We start from the raw sequence: 17,629 nt of genomic DNA, 5'->3' as shown, positions 1-17,629 counted from the left end.
TATTGTACAGTGGATGAAATAACTAATGGACTTATAATTGTTTATTATCTAGATCAAATTTTTGAAGTGTGTGTTTTTTGTTTCTTTTTGGCTATAAATATAAATATAACGTCCTCACGGATACAATGACCGTGCAGTGGTAATATTATAATTTATAATAGTCAAATCGAACATCCAAAAAAGGAAACAATTTTCCAAGTGTTCCTGTTTTTTATATGACTATACATTCAATATACAACCCAAAGGTGAGTGAGCTAAAATTATTTATTAGAAAATAAGGGCGTTGCAACCATGGTTTCCACTCATTTTCCTTTAGGCATATTCTTTAAAAACGTATACACATTACACAGTACATATGTACATATTCATAAAATATATAAATACAATTTTTATAAGAATTGAAAATATAAAATATGGGAAAAACCAATAGAAAAAAAACATAATGATACAGAGTGGTTAGTCAAATGAATTGACCGTCTACATATTGAGGCGAGGTCAACTAAAGGTGCAACTGACCAAATTCCAAACATATAGGTATCAATAATGTTAATGTAGATGTGGATAACAATGTCATGCAGATAAAGATACGTCTAGAGAAAATTAAAGAACTTTGGACTAAGTTTGATGTTGTCCAAAATAATATAGAAGCAATAGATATCACTAATGACTAATGAGCAAATGGACTATAAAGATACGTTTGTAAATTGATATTTTGATATGGTTCAATGGTTGTAAAGGCAGAGAATACGGTACAAATTTCAAACTTAGTTTGTGACATAAACAGGTTGAGTATGTCAGACAGTCATACGCAAGTAGGCAGCTAGAATAACCGTCCTTTTCGGAAAAATTTGAAGAGTGGTCAACGTTTTAGGATTTATTTTTGTCCATGGCACATTTAAATCCAACTATAGTATAGACTATAGGTGTGCAAAAAATGTATTTGCATGGGGACCCATTGACTCCGATACAAAAATTAGGAACTACAGGTTACGATTACTCGATTGCATGGAATATCGTTGTTGGACGGTACGATAATAAGCGTACCTATTCTCATACAATCTTATACAGAAAATATGTATGAATTAGAATCTATGCAAAAATAGTCAAGTGTATGTTTAAGAAAGTTTACGGCTGATTTAAATATGAATACGCAAGCGTTTAAAGCGTTAGGTCATGATTCAGAGGCCTGGGAGGCATTATTATTGCATGTGATTTTGGTAAAATTAGATTATAATGCAATACGCAATTGGGAATCAGTAGTGACCAGAGATACGTATAGCGGTGGTGATTAAATTTTCAACTAAACGATATCAATTATTAGAGGTGATTGATATGATACCTTAAAAATGTATCAAATAAATTAAGTACCATCATCGCATTATACGCAGTCTAATCAAAATTATCGCAATCCAAATGATCAAAACATGGAATTTAAAAATAAAAAAAAGGTAAACGCTAAGCTAACTAACTTTATTGGAGAAAATTTATACCGAAAACCTGCTCTACGATGCGCTCTTTCATTAAAAAAAAATAATCATGAAGTTCTGATAAATAGTTTCAGAGTTTACCTCATACACAAATCTTCATTTCACATTTATATAGTTAGATTATCATGTTTATATTTTTTTCCATATGCAATATGCTATATAGAAAATATTCACAGTATACAATGAAAAAATTATTTTTATTCAAGTACAATTTATTCAACAATAAAAACATATCAAAAGTACATGACAATATACAAATGATTTTATCATTACTCATAACGTCTATTTGTACACCAGTTATTCAATTTTATTGCATTTTAGAAAGAATAAAAAACGAAAAATTAATACAAATAAAACAATAGTAAAATATTATCTTCATAGTTGTTCTTATTATCATTATTACTATTTTTATCATTAATAGTACGTATATAAGTTTTGTTCGAGATTCGATTTCCGAAGTCAGCGCCCTTAGACAATCAATGTATAACGCGTTATAATAATGGTACGCAATGGATGACTATAATAATTTTTTCAAAGCACAGACCTGTGCACTAATATGCAGCGAACGCACTCTCGTCTTTCATTGCACCTGACAATTTTATTTGGATTTAGTGCACCGGTGAAAATGATTTATTTCATATTTATAAGGCTTAGGTCAAAATTAATAAGAATTAAAAATTAAATTTAAATAAAAATATCCTTCAACGTTAATCGGTTGAAAAGTGATAAACATATTAATTATCAAAGCGAAAGTTCTAAAAATAGATGAGTTTTATATTGATTGACATATTCGCACACAACGTACATCAAGGGCGTCCTAAGGCATCCATATTTAGGAAGAGGGGAGAGTAGAAACTAAACATATAAACTCAGTCTTTGCTTATTATATTATTTAATATTTAGTACCTATTTACCTATTAAATTGCTTAATACAATATATACATTTATTTTTATTTTTATTTTTATTAACGTATTTTAAGATGATGTATCCAAATGTGAGATTTCCGTCTTAGAGTCTTAGAGATGACATATTTTACGTTCAGTATATTACCTTGTTATTTTTAATGTTATAGTTTATTCACCTACTATTAAAGTTAAACGTTAAACTATTATTATGTGGGTGTCAATTAAATTCATTTATTTGTATTTTAATTTTAAAGAAATTTTGAATAAAATTTAAATTTGTTTGTATATGCATATTTTTTTTTGGTCATAAATTATGTCATACACAAAATATTTTCCATGAAGGTGTGACTAAAAATACGATTGTTTTTAGAGTATATTTTTCACTTTTAAAGCCATATTTGATCCTTTAAAAATTTGAAATTAGTTCTAAGTCTATTTCATCAATAATTTTTAAGAGGACAAACACGGTTACATTTCGTTCTCTAGTTTCAATAATGTCCTGTTAGTTTGAATATTAAATTTAGTTGATCTATTATCAAACTTTTAGTTGAGAAAATTATCTATGCTCAATCGTCAGCAATTTTTCCCGATTTTTAAATTTTCAGGTAAGATATGGGCAAGTAAAATATTACTAAGTACTAAGTATTACTAAGTAAAAAATTGCTCATAATTTGTATGAAAATCCAACCTGTACTCAAGTAGTACAGATAATGTCTTACTCTAAAAGTTTGATAATAGGTCAATTCACTTTTTACTATCCTTTATTAATTGATACGAGGTATATTTTTAATATTTAATAATTGTTGATGAAAACATTAAATTTAAATTCGTTCATCAACTGTTGTGAACGCTAAATGTAGATATATCCACTCCGAAAATCAAAATCGTCAACATTAAAAACTAAAACTTCCTATACAAATAAATGATTAATTTCTTATTTTTATTTTTTTCTATACAATTTATTTTAATTATCATAAGCAATTCAAATAAAAAACTTTGCTTTGAATTGTTAAAAATCGGGTCTTATGGGTATATTTAGCCATTTTATCGGCAGGTTTTACTTTGTGGGTATTTACCACATAAAAATTCAAGCCCTAATTATAAGTATTTAATTATTTAAAAAAATGTTTAATTTAAAAACTATGCTTATATCACTAACTTGTTTTTAAATTTAAATATCGAAAAATCACTAATCAAGACTCTAGGTAAAATTCTTACTTTTAATGAGGTAAAATTACTTTAGCATTAAAAATAACAAAGTAAAATGGATGGTTGATCTTAATTTTTTATGTATTGTTCGTTCATTAGACAACACATTTTGCATGACTCAACATCCTCTCAAGAGATTTCGAATACAGAATTTTTTCCTCATAACATAATTAAGCAACAAAATGTAATGTAAACTTACTTATGTAATTTAACTTAATTACTTATTAGTTATTACATAGTAACCAGTAAGAATATGCGTTTATAATCATTCACATAAAATTTTATCAATACATTCATGTAAATTAGAAACAATTGAGTCACAGAATTAACTAAGATTAACCATAAATAAATAAGATTTTTTTAAACTTACGAAATATGTGAAGGTGGGACCTCCAACTTTTCCACCCTTCGAAGACGCCCCTGACGTATATGTACCTCATGTACATTATTATAATATTTACAACCATCGTAAGCGACACGGCCAGAATTTAAATATGTCCACGACCTTATTTGGTTCGATATGCATTATACTCAATCGAATGACAATTACTATTGTATCTTACGCACATTAATTTACCTAAGCCATAATGAGAAAAATAAGAAAATAAGTTGCATGCTTATAATTCAATAATTATTGTTCTGGTCGGAACCAGAGCTGCACTAGAATGACATACAATCCCGCACAAGCCGTGATTTAAAGCAGTGGTCCCCACTAGGATTTCGAAACCTGCCAAAATGCCAAAAATTATTTAAGGCTGCATGCATTTGCATTAGCATTCACGCATACCATTGACACAAAAATAAAATGACCTTTGTGAGTATATTTTTCCACCGGGTGTAAAGATTTAGGTACCTACATAGTTCAATTTTGAATGATAACGATTATAAAATATAAAAGTTAAAAAATGTTAGTTTAATATAAGTACTTTATTTTATTTCCTTAAGTGTAGAATTTTGAATTTTAAAATGTAAAATTCAGTTTTAGTGCGTTTTTAGACCACATAGATTTTTTTAAATGCCACGTAGTGTGGACCGCTGACTTCAACAATAAACACCTCTGCATTATGATAATACCTACGATGGTTGGGCATATCTATACAAATGATTATAAAATAATAAATGTCCATTTAAAAAACAGTTTTAACCAGTGGCAAGGTGATCTTGACATTTTTTCTGAGGTTAGTTTCTAATGCTTCACTTCCACCCTACAGCGCTGATAACCCGAGGAAGGCGAGTTAACTGTCGTCATATTTGTAACTTCCTCTTCTAATTGATACTAAAATAAGTACTATAGTTAATATCATAAACAACCATGTATAGCAGGTTATTTCCGGTCCACCACCCCTTAAGAAACTCGGAGACGGTCACCTTTCGATTACCTCTTCACCACACCACTGGTTTAAACGTTTTACAGTGTGGGTTCGTTTGCATATGATCCTATTTGAGCGTACATGTTCCGCACATCGTAACGCAAATGCTGTTCCCGATTGTTGTTGTCTTCGTTGGTTTTGTTCGGTAAATGTCCGTTTTGACGTGGCACTGCTGGCCCTGAAACCACGTGTCCTACCACCACGGCTGGCGTGGTTTGTTTTTCTGGGTCGATGTCAGTGTTGACGTCGTCACCGTGGTCGTCGTCATCCCTGTGGAAAACTGGAAAGTTCTCGCCCTTCATTGTCTCCACAAGCGTGCTGATGAACGTCTCTTGAACTCGCTTATCGTCGGTGTTACCGTCCACCTGAGGAATTAAAACACACACATCTCAGTGAATTCAGAATTCAGACATTTTTTAAGGATCCTCTGAACCTCACCACGGAATCTTAATTTCAAATTTAAACCAACTGATTAATAAAGCAGTTAAGTTAAATAAACATTCACACATTTTATCTAAACGTTCACTGATTATAAAAATTTAAGTTTATATGATTCTAATTTTTATTAATTTAATTATTACAAAACCAAAAATTAGCATACCTACTAAGTATTACATTTACAAAAAAAAACCATAAAACTATACAACCCTGAAATACTGGAAAAAGAACAGTCTTATGGTATTCATAAAAACACCCAACTGTAATTTAATTTATTTTAATTGAAACGAAAATTATTTATTATTATTATTATTATTATTATAATTAAACCGAACAAAAATAAAATTAAACTCCACAAAACAGAAAATTTGAAACTTAACAGATACTTTGAGTGAAACATGGTGATTATTGACCTCCGTGTCTTATTTAGTCTGGAGGTGTTGATAAACCTTGAATAATACATATATACCTATATATATATTGTAACGTAGTATGACATAAATTGTCCTTTTCAGGACCACTAACGACCAATAAGCACACTTAATGACGCAACAGGTATTACATCCACAATCCACGATCCGCACCGTCACTAACCTATTGACAACACACATCGCCGGAATCATAACAACCTCTTCCCGACGCCACATGAAGTCTAGCAACACCGGAATACATAGGAAAAACCACCCACTGTACCAGGGGATTAGCCGAACCCTCCCCCCAGCCACTTATGTACCGTCATCCTGAGCTCCTTTCAGCTAAGTAGTAGCCGCTTGCTTAAGTTAAGCGCTACCGGTGGAGAACTACGTCCCATCTTATGATCCAGAATAACTGTTTCCCTAGTATATGTGGTAGGGCCGAACGACTAATATCGTTGGTTGAACACGAGCTTTCACCACGTCAGCCCGATTGCGTAAAGGCCAGGTTTTCAGTGAAAAAGTTGATGAACAACATTAGCGAAAAAAAAAACAATTTTAAACGGAAAGTTTAAAGGCTAAGATGTACTGTTGCTACGCATCCCAATTATTCTAACAGATATGCCTTGAATTCAAACTTTGCAGTTTTTGGTACGACTCACCTTTGCAATGACCATCAATAAAGCACAAGGAAAATCGCTACAAGTGTGTAAACTGAATTTGAAAAATACATGCTTGCATATGTGGAATAATCGCTCATTGAAAAGCCTTCTGATTTATTTGTGTACCCATCAGAAGGAAGAACAAAAATATTGTGTATCCAAATGCATTTCAATAAATATAATTCAATTAAGTACTTGAATTGTCAGACTTTTCTAAATAAAACGAATAAAATTACATAATAATAAAATTAATTGATTATCAATGTAATATTACTATTAAGTATATTTTAAGAGGACGCTACACCCGCATGTGTCGTCTCCGTCTTACACGCGTACTACATAGCAAATTTTCATTCGCTAGATTTAATATTGTGCTGTTAGTTTTGATATTAGGGTGAATTGACGCATTATCAAACTTTTTGGTAGGAACATTATCTTTGTTCTCATGTTGGTTTTTCACGATATTTTAATTTTTAAATGAGTTATGTGAATTTTCAAATATTCACACTTAACATGCTCATAACTCATTTAAAAATTAAAATATCGTAAAAAACCAACATGAGAACACAGATAATGTTCCTACCTAAAAGTTTGATAATGGGTCAATTCACTCTAATATCAAAACTAACAGCACACTATTGAATCTAGCGAACAAAAATTTGCCATGTAGTACGCGTGTAAGACGGTGACAACACATGCAGGTGTAGCGTCCTCTTAACCATTATCTATCTATATATATAAAAAAAATACTGCTAGCTTGCCCAATGGTAACGAATTTAACACACAATTGGAGACATTTAAGTGTAGGCTTTTCAACGGGTTACGAAGTGCACGGGTTCAGCTAGTTGTAAAAAAACAAAATGCTTCGTGTTCCTATTATACTATAAACCGCTTACGGCTCGCCGTCCGGCGGTACCAGTACCGTCAGACCGACGCGGTAGACCTGATACTTCTAATAGAGTGCGTGGATAGGCATTGAGAATTCCAAACAGCTGTGTGTACGGCCAGAAACGCCAGATGTAACCCTGTCTTCTATCTCATCGACAACACCGGCAACTAACATATAAGAGATCACGACGAGCCACTGGTTAGTGTTGATCACTCCATTCGGCCACCTTCTCTAAAGGAAGGCTAAAGGGTGAGCAGTCATTCGGCCTAGATCCGCCAAGACCGATATCGCCCCGCACTTATTTTTTTTAATAATCATCGCCAAACCCACTCTAACCTAACCTTTTTTGTTTATATTCATATTAATTATTTTACATTACCTATATGTATAAAACTTAACATTATTCAAATTAAAAATCAATAAACCATCATGATTACTATGATACGAATTTTTATACCTCTCTTACTATTTTGTAACAAGAGTAGATACACGAAAAATTCTACCTGTTTCGTAGTTAATTAAAAGGTTAATTTTACATTTTAACGTTCTGCCATTTACTCACAACGGCTAAACGGTTATCTTTGTCCAGTGCCTTGAGCATTGGTAGAGTTTGCTCGCGGAAACTCTGCAGACGCCGGCGAAACGCCGACACGCTGTCGTCTAACCTTCCGCGACCTAACTGCAACTTTGAGCAATCCAATAATATCAACTTTGGCCGTTGAGCATACTGAAAATAATGTTTTAGACGTTATTAAACACATATTTCACATTATATTGTTTTTATTATAACACAAAAGTAATTAATGATAGAATATAATATCTAATATAATAGAAGACACATATGAAATAATCCATATTATAATCAAGGTTAAGCACTGACCATAATTAAAAAGTTAAGTTAATTTTAAATAAGTTACATAACAAATTACTTTTTTTATGTAGTTTGTAACCCAACGAATTACGTTTTTTTAGTATGATAGGTACCTTTTTTTCAAAATAGTTGAGCTGTCCAATATTTCTTGGGTAACCATCGATTACAATACCATCTGCATTTTTATACTTGAGTAACTCCTTATCTAATATTTCGTGAACTATCGACTGGAATGATATAAAAACAAAAATACAATTAGTGATATAAACTAATTCCAGTAATAATATTCTTATCATCACCTCTTCAACGATGTGACCACAACTGATCGTCTCTTGAAGCGAATCTAAGGACGATGCCAGTGATCTCATTAAAGGTCCTACGCTAACATGCCCCCAACCAGCGTTGGCCCGGAGTACTTTTTGGCACAATGAACTCTTGTTGCTGCCAGGGCCACCTGCATGCACCAATTCACGAATTAATTATTTTTGACCAACAAACAAAAAGCCAACAAAACTATCCAGTCAGAATCAAACGACCAATAAACAAGTTAGACAAATATACATAAGTATTAAACTGCAGTAGGTTGAAATATATTTTGTCTCAAAAACACACAAAAAATGCATTCAAAAATAATGTTCAAGCTTATTAACATAATTATCATATAGAAATAGAACAAGAAAATTATTTTTATTACATTTTGCTAAAAATGTATTTGAAATATACATCTGCTTAGCGAATTTATTATAAAAACTGGTATCAACTATTTGCCCAATCATAGATCATCATAAAGTATCAGAACTAAATTCACTCATTTAATTCACCATCAAAAAAAAAAAAAAAATTATAAAATACATTTCATGTTTGTGGGTTGAATGAAATATCCTTGGAACGGTATTGGGTGATTTATCTAATATAGAGTGTAAAGGTACATTTAAGGTATTAGTTTGACTGATCTAGAAAAAATGTCAAACTAACACAAAGTGTCTAAAATTCAATCTGATCATCATTTCGTGTGATACCTACAACGTTTATATGGTTCTAGGTTACTTTGTACGGTCGAGCATTAAAAGTGCGAAACACGGACATTTTGTACGGTCAAGTAAAAAGGTACATTACTAGGTAGCGGACACTTTGTACTATATTATATATATAAAGTATTAAAATACATACATATGTTTATAGTATATATAATTTTATTAAAAAGACCAACACTTTTTAAAGATGGTTTTGGCTACACAATATTAAGATAAAATTTAAGCGATATACGTTGGAAATGTTCTATTACTACGTGTATAGGAAATATTTCTACAAATCGTATAGAACCAGTATACTATGCTACTAGGGACACTAGGGTACAACTATACATTAATATATACTTTGTGTATATAAGAATACAAACTGTTCGCGTTCTGCAATCTAAAGTTTTACCTTACCGTACAAAGTATACGCGTTATGCAGTTCAAACAAAGAACCGTAGAAAGTGACAGTTTACCCGTTTGTATTATTGACACTATAGCACTCACCCACAACACAAATGGTTCGCGGAAACGTTTCTGGTTTCAAAACAAGGTCTGTGGCCCGTGGTTCTGGCACGATATCAACGGTGTGGTTGCTGGTCGGGCGCTCGGCGACGACTTCCGGTTGTCCGGTACCCGATCTGTCCACTGGCACGGTACCGTTGGTCACTGCTACCGTCGTCGGACTTTTGTGAGCGCTCAATATTTGAAGTACCGAGGACCGGAAGTCGTTATAAACTTCAGTCGGACTCCGCTCGCCGTTCACCTTCGAACATAACAACACGTGTACAGCAACTTAAAACGTACACGCACACCCACACTTCAGATCCGAATAGTCATTTTATTTTAATTCTTCCATTAAAATTCAATTTTTGTAGACATCTACTACCAATTTGGTGGCAATCGATAAATAAGTAAATTGTTTATCGATTCCGTAAAAAAATTAAAATTTTCTCACTAGAAATTCATATAGATCAATAACAAAATAACATAGAAGGTTATAGAAACATAAATTCATTAAAAAGAAATTAAGCAGTGATTATGTTCAAATTTTAGAACAAGAAACAGTAAGTTACTGTGGTTTCAACCTAATAATTGTATTTACAGAGCAGTTCATTAAACTATTTTCAAATAAAATTCAAATATTTGGTGCAAATTTTATATTGGTCCCAAAATGAAATTGCTAATAATATTTTAATAATATTATCATTATCTAAAAAAATTCATTTAATGTATTCATTAGGTTAAGTTTTAGAATTTAAGATATTTAAAAGTGATGTTATCACATCTAATACTAAAAATGTGCATGTGATTACATTAATTAAAATATCTAAAATTTTAAAACACATAATAAAAGCGTATCTCATTAGTCATTAATATGACGAACACAAAATGCCAATGATATCAGAAGATATTTGGTATAAATTCCAAATAAAAATGCATCTATCTACTTAATGTTTTTTTTTTTTAAATTTAAATATAACTAAGCCAATATGGAGTAAGCCCATTAAAATCCATACAAATTTATAATCTTTTTTGTGTGTTCAATAGTGCTTGTAAGATATATAATAATATTATTATTTATTTTTAAACATTAAAAATATATTATTTTTACTCTAAAGACTAATGAAGTGTTAAAAACTATTTAATTGTTTCCAGAAAAACACGTTTTGGAAATTATTGCATAACATAGCTTACGATGGTAGTTATTTATGACGATTTTCGTTTCGATTTAACACTCACCGAAATGAGCATTCCCCTCTGGTCGTAAAAGTCCGACACCGGAGTAACGTTTTTATAGAAGTTGTTCAGCTCCATCCTGGCCAGACTCAAAACGACATGTCCTAACTTTGCGCCGTAATCGATTTGGCGTTCAAGCACGTTTTGATTCCACGATATTAAAATAACTCCGTTTACAACTTTTATCTAAACAAACCAACCACAATTATGTCGTATAATAATATGCGTAAATAATATTTTACAGACATAACCATAGATTAAACTATGTTATGTTTAAATTCAATGTTATGGGTAGGTTGAGATTAAAATAAAATGTAAAATTCAAAATTAATTTAATAGTATTATATGGTTTAGTTAATACAATTTTAAAACTAAATAATTATTTTATTAGGTACCTTATTTGTGTATTCAACCACATCGCGCATACTTCTCGGGAATCCTGATACCAAAAACGTTTTGGCCGCTGGAGACATTTTCAACTCCAACATTAATACTTCAGTGACTGTTTTACTGGACAGTTTGCTGAAGTCTTCCATATCTGAATAACGGTTGCGTGAAATTATTATCCATACATTACAAAATATATATGTATAACTCCTACGATAAATATTCAGACACTTTAATAGTTTGATATGTAATATTTTTTTTAAACAATTATAATTAATTATTATGCACTATTAATATAAACGATTTAATAATTATTTCCTAATATTATTTTACCTGATTTAAACTTTAAATTGTACTTATCGAACTTATTTTTATCCTGAATTCAAACAGGCCCGTATCTGGGACGTCATATTTAGAGAGGGGGAGTGATTATCTTTTTTAGGAATAACCCAAATCTTCCATAACACCTACACTTTTATCATACGTGCCGGTGCATCTTGTATTTAAAAAAATGTTTGTTTTATAACACATTATACATATTATATTAAATAACTATTATTTAAATAAAAAATTATCGTTTAATAATATAATACAAATAATATTTCATCAACACTTTTCATTTAATTTTCTACAGAATTAAATCAGCGTATCTCTTTTTCATTTTAACGATTCGTCAAAGGATATTTTAAGCAGAAACTTTTATTTATCTATGTACAATTTCACATTTGATAAATCTAATCATGTAAATGTAAGTTCCTTTGTCCCATTTTTTAATGCAGCCAAGTTCTCAATAATATAAAGAATAGGTAAGCCAGCGTGTAGCAAAAAGTTAAATAATATGGTTTTCACGTTGTCACTGATAATTTTTGAGGCATAGTCAATTTGTATCAAAATTGATCCTAAATATTTACATTTGTAATTTGCACCAAAATTTTTAAACTGCGTTTATAATTTGCACCATCATAGATAGTAAGAAATAGAAAATGCAATTTGCACCAAATTTAAAGTCGATTATAATAAGATAGATAGGTACAATCGAAAGATTAAAAAAAATAATCGAATAAGTTTTAATAGTATAGAGTATAATACGAGATATACATTTATTAGCCAGTAGTCTGTTATTATTGACATTAATTAAAGAAAAAGTCACTCAATTATAAAAATAATAATTTAAAATACCACATGCCAATAATTATGAAAGTCGATATTAACTATCGATAGTGTCCATTATTACTAATAGATAATCAATTTGTTTTAAAAATTACAAACACTATTTTGGATTTTTGACTACCTATATTTTATTATCCTTATCATAATCTTTACCGGTTGGCAGTATTGTTTTGGAATATTTGATGTATTAATTTGAAGCATGATACATATTTGATTTTCACAGTTTTCACAGGAAAGTGTTATAAATTAATATGACTGTTTGTCGTTTAAACACTATATTTTTATACATACACTCTATTTTTTCGTATTTTTTTGTACAATTTAAAAGATAATCGAGTCGTTAAAACAATTCATCACCAGGACTGATCCACCCTTATCATTTCTGATAATATGTATGAAAGAATTATAGTTTAAAATTATAGTCTGTTTGAGTACCTATTTACTCAGTGATTCGTAGAAACAGATATGAGCTACGATCAAATATTTTTCATTCATACATTACCATCGACCTCGATTAAAACTCAATATATAGCAAAGAACGGACTTCGGGCCAGAATATTATGTTAGTGTGGTTCTTAAGTTTTTACTGTTAAAATGAGTATGAGACTTTTTCAGACCTTTGGTAAACACGTCAAATTTCGCTTTTACAACCAAAATAGTCAACTGTTCCCAATTCGATTGAAACAGGTCAGGGACAAACGATAGGAGCATTATAATATTGTAACGGCCTGATTGGTAGGTAGGTGATTGGCCTTCGTAAAATTAAAACGTTTGCCAAAATCAATATAATAAATTCATTATTTTGAACATTCCTTTTTCATTTTTCAACGTCCAGAATGTAAAAATGCGACGGTCTAAGATTATTTTTACATTTTGGCCATTTTTACGTTCAAAGTTGTGAAAAGGATCATAAGAAAAATGAATCATAATCTTTAACATAATTCAAAGAATGTTTTATCTGAAGAAAAATATTTAGAATCCTATCAAGGTATTAACGATCAATATTTTATACCTAATTAAAATAAAAAAAACATTATTTTATAACAAAATAATAATAATAATCTTATTAGATCTCTGCATGTTATTTTATTTATTATCATCAAACATTTCGAATTATCGCTGTTAATAAATAATTAGGTATTGGTGGATCTCGAGTTCATATTAATACGGTTTCTGATGTGTTTGGTATATATTTAATATTTGTTAACGATTGTTATAAAATATAGATAGTTATAATTCATATGATATAATATAATGCTGAACTATTAAGAAAATCAAAAATAGTGTTCTCGAATATCGGTACCTAAGTACCTATGATCCTATCTATGTGATAAAAGTTTTTGAGACTGTACATTTTATAATTTACTAAATGTGACAATAATTTATGTTAGACAATAGAAAACTATTTTTAAGAAAAACTTTAACTTTCCTTTTGTATCTATGAAAATATGTAAGATTGATTTCTTTCTATACCAATAATTTAAATTCAGAGTATTATATTAGTATTTATATTATATCGCGCAGACAATTTACATTAGTTTTATAATTATTATTCCAGTAATTAATATCACTTAATAGTTTATGCAAAAAATATAATGGTATAGGTACTTACAAGAAGTAACACTATGATAATTTCATTAGATTTTGTCGAAATCAACGAAATTAACAAAAGTAATTTTCAAAAGTAATTTTTACAGACTACCACGTTATTGTTCGTGTTATTAAAATAATAATTATGAATATATAATGAATATGAAAAAACTTGGCGGCTAGGATATTAAAAAAAAAAAATTAAACTCAATTAGATTTATTTTAGATTTCAAAAGTTTTAAGGATACACAAATATCAACTATATTATTAATGATCCCATAATTTAATATTATTAGAGGAAAATAAAAGAGTTCAAACATATAAATAAAATGATGTTAAGTTGGCTAATTCATAACTTAAGAAAAGATGATGTTTAAATTTATTATACCTATTGTTATAGATTTGTTAAACAACTAATAGATACATTATAATACGTCATATTCAAATTTCATGAAATCTTAAAACCCTATACACTACACGTCTACACGCATATGAGTTATAATTTTGATTTTTAAGTAAGAAAAATATCTGTACAATGCATAATTATTTCAATTATTATGATCAATAGATAATAAATATTTATAATTATAATTTATAAGATAAAATTAATATTCTTAAAGTTCAATAATAATTGATAACATGGCTAAAATGGATGGCTTAATAACCTCCAAACATACTCTTCGAATATACCACAGAACAACACTGACATTTAAGAAAAGGTGAGTGAATTCAGGAGTACCAAAAAAATTTAAAGAACTTATATGTATATATATAATATACAGTACACACAACAGAAGAGTTGAATATTTCCACCCTTCGGTATAGTTTGACAGAGCCGATAGCTTTGTTAAGTCTGCTTGCTCTGACATGTCAAGGTTGGCTTAAAGTCAATGGACACAATAAATAGTAATATAGGTAGTTTAATCATTGATTTATTTATATATTTCAATGTTGTTGATTGTATTAACATCATACATAAACATTTAAAATGTATAATTTTTTAATGAGTAATATATTATGAATATTATATTTGTGTATTTGACCGATTTTGACTAAAAAATTATAACTCACTTCTTTCATCAATCTTATCATTTTTATTCCATGATTTTTCTATTTTTTTATTACGTCCTCATAGAGTTCAATTTCAAATCACAATACATTGCTCTGTTAGTAAAAAAATGTTTTTTTTCTGGGAGCAATGGCTTTGAAAACGTAGGTCATTAACTTTTCACTTTTTTTATATAAAAGCATTTTTTTTTATAGTAAGCCATTTATACATTTTTTTTATGGTCACCTTTTTTATTATTATTACACATTCTAAAGCATAACATTTTCTAGAAAATAATCAAGCTCACTATAAAAATTATAATAACATTTAAAATGTAGTTTTAAGCAGTGATTTGTGTCGTATGCAGAATACCTATCCTTTTCAGTCTTGTTCTGTTTATCCGAAATCCAAACTTTAATTTTTGAAAATGTGCTTGAGAGGTTATAATTTTACTTTTTTTTAATTCACAATAGATAATTTTTTTAGGAATTCTCCTTACAATAATGCTTTCTTTTATTAATTATCGTACAATCACGACATTGTTAAAATATAATGTTTTGTACGTAATAATTAATACAGTTTATTAGAAAGGGAAAAAAATGATTAATAATTTCTGATACAAGAAAAAATATTTGATAATTCATAAAATTCTATAAAAAATTATTATTATTTTAATTTGAACGGAAAAATTTACGCCATGCTCGCAACTATGATGTCTGATAAAACGTCACTAAAACATTTACAAATGCGTAATACAAATTGTAAGCGTATTATATTAATAAATATACATATGAGTCACCTTCAACAATTATAAAAAAAAACATACAATTAGAGCCTCAATCATACTAACGTTTTTGCGCCCTAATACGTAGTTCAGATGTAACTTACCTTTCGTATTTATTGATGGATAATTTTCGTCCATTTCGTGTCAAAATATTATCGTATCAATATAATTATACAGGATTACAGCTTGATACATAGAATGAATATGTTATACAACAACATTATCTAGTATATCGTTATATTCAATGATCAATAGAATTTTAAATATTATTGGTTGTTAAATTTCCAAAATTTCATAATTATAGAGCTAGATAGATACAACAGAAGAAAATAAATTTATATGTGTTCAAAATATGTTATAATTTTATTAATTAATTAAAAAATTGAACATTGTTATAAGTCAATTTAGTGTGACAAACGTATTAGATATGAATATCATTAATTTCTTTATTGTTAGATTTGCGAATTTGAGTTTAAATAAATTTAACCACATATTTTTTATCACCCCTATTCTTTTTAAATTCCATCAATATACATTTATTTCGTTAGAAAATATCGTCGAAACACAAATAACCTATCAATAAATACGATGATACCTACCTAGCTAATGACTACCTAAGTGGTTTTCAAACATGTAGGACACAATTTACCTACAGACTACAGTAGTGATAACAATTCTTATAAGAATTTTTGTAGGACGTAAGTAACATGAAGTTTCCATTATTGTATGACTCAAATTATCACTGCAAATATAACTTACTGGTATAAGATATTAAGTATTAAAAAAATGTCATAGAGAGATCTTTCTCTCCAATAAATTTAACCACTATTTTAGTACTTATGTTATTAAATAGTACATTATATTCTTTATTACCATTTATATAATTAATTGGATTTTGATTAAGGGTTAGAACATTTTAATTTCCAGCACAGAAACAAAACAAGGTAGGTATGATAGATACCGATGATAATCAACTGTTGCATTGCTTCGCATTTACTTTATAAATTATAATAACTATATATAAACACGAACAGAAGCAAGATATCTTGTTTTTCATCACTAATACAAATTATAAAGGTACAATAATTATGAACCACTGAATTAAAAATTCCTGCTTAGATTCATACATGGTTTCCATTTTATTTTAGATAGTTATTTAGTTAGATATGTTATTTTATATGATTTTACTATAAATAACTTTATATTGTAATTTTAAATCTCAAGAGTTTAATATAAATACAAATTCAAAAAATTAAACATTGTCCATGGATGTTTGATGAAAAACCAATACGTAGATATTAGTTTTTTTTTTTCAGTGAAATAACTCAAAATATCTCTCAATTAAGAATTAATATTGCATAATATTTATACTAATATAATTTAGGCTGTACAGTGTACATTATAATTTTATTTGGCTTAGTATAAGACATAAAAATTTTGTATGATTTTTAACAATATAAATTCAAATTTAAAAAAAATATTAGTTTTGCATGATATAAAATTTTTTTGTTAAGTACATTTTATGAGTATTCAAACAGTAAGCTATCGATTACCAAACGTGATCATAAATCAATAACCAGCTACCGCAGACGCTCGGTAAATCTAAAAGTAGACCTTCTACTAAAATGTTTAATTTACCGTTGATGATA

The 17,629-nt window shown here is 29.1% G+C and overlaps 1 protein-coding gene across 4 annotated transcripts in view; it reads right to left on the bottom strand.

Moving 5' to 3' along the window:
• Window positions 1-3,662: 3,662 nt before the first annotated feature.
• Window positions 3,663-17,629, bottom strand: part of LOC149054465 (adenylate kinase isoenzyme 5-like) — a 43,341-nt gene continuing 29,374 nt past the window's right edge. For 2 of the 4 annotated variants that reach the window (XM_089229993.1, XM_089229994.1), the window contains 7 exons: window positions 11,397-11,539; window positions 11,005-11,187; window positions 9,769-10,027; window positions 8,545-8,699; window positions 8,359-8,472; window positions 7,937-8,101; window positions 3,663-5,337 (listed from right to left, as the gene is read on the bottom strand). In XM_089229993.1, coding sequence (XP_089086119.1) covers window positions 5,011-5,337; window positions 7,937-8,101; window positions 8,359-8,472; window positions 8,545-8,699; window positions 9,769-10,027; window positions 11,005-11,187; window positions 11,397-11,539 — 1,346 coding nt within the window. In that variant the 3' untranslated portion in view covers window positions 3,663-5,010. The remainder of the gene's footprint in view (window positions 5,338-7,936; window positions 8,102-8,358; window positions 8,473-8,544; window positions 8,700-9,768; window positions 10,028-11,004; window positions 11,188-11,396; window positions 11,540-17,629) is intronic. The other 2 variants (XM_089229995.1, XM_089229996.1) reach the window with 2 other exon arrangements.

Source organism: Diuraphis noxia, unplaced genomic scaffold (genome assembly GCF_037042655.1).
Source record: "Diuraphis noxia isolate RWA-SAM2 unplaced genomic scaffold, SU_Dnox_SAM2 contig0006, whole genome shotgun sequence".
NCBI lineage: Eukaryota > Metazoa > Arthropoda > Insecta > Hemiptera > Aphididae > Diuraphis > Diuraphis noxia.
This window is presented reverse-complemented; position numbering and strand designations above follow the sequence as displayed.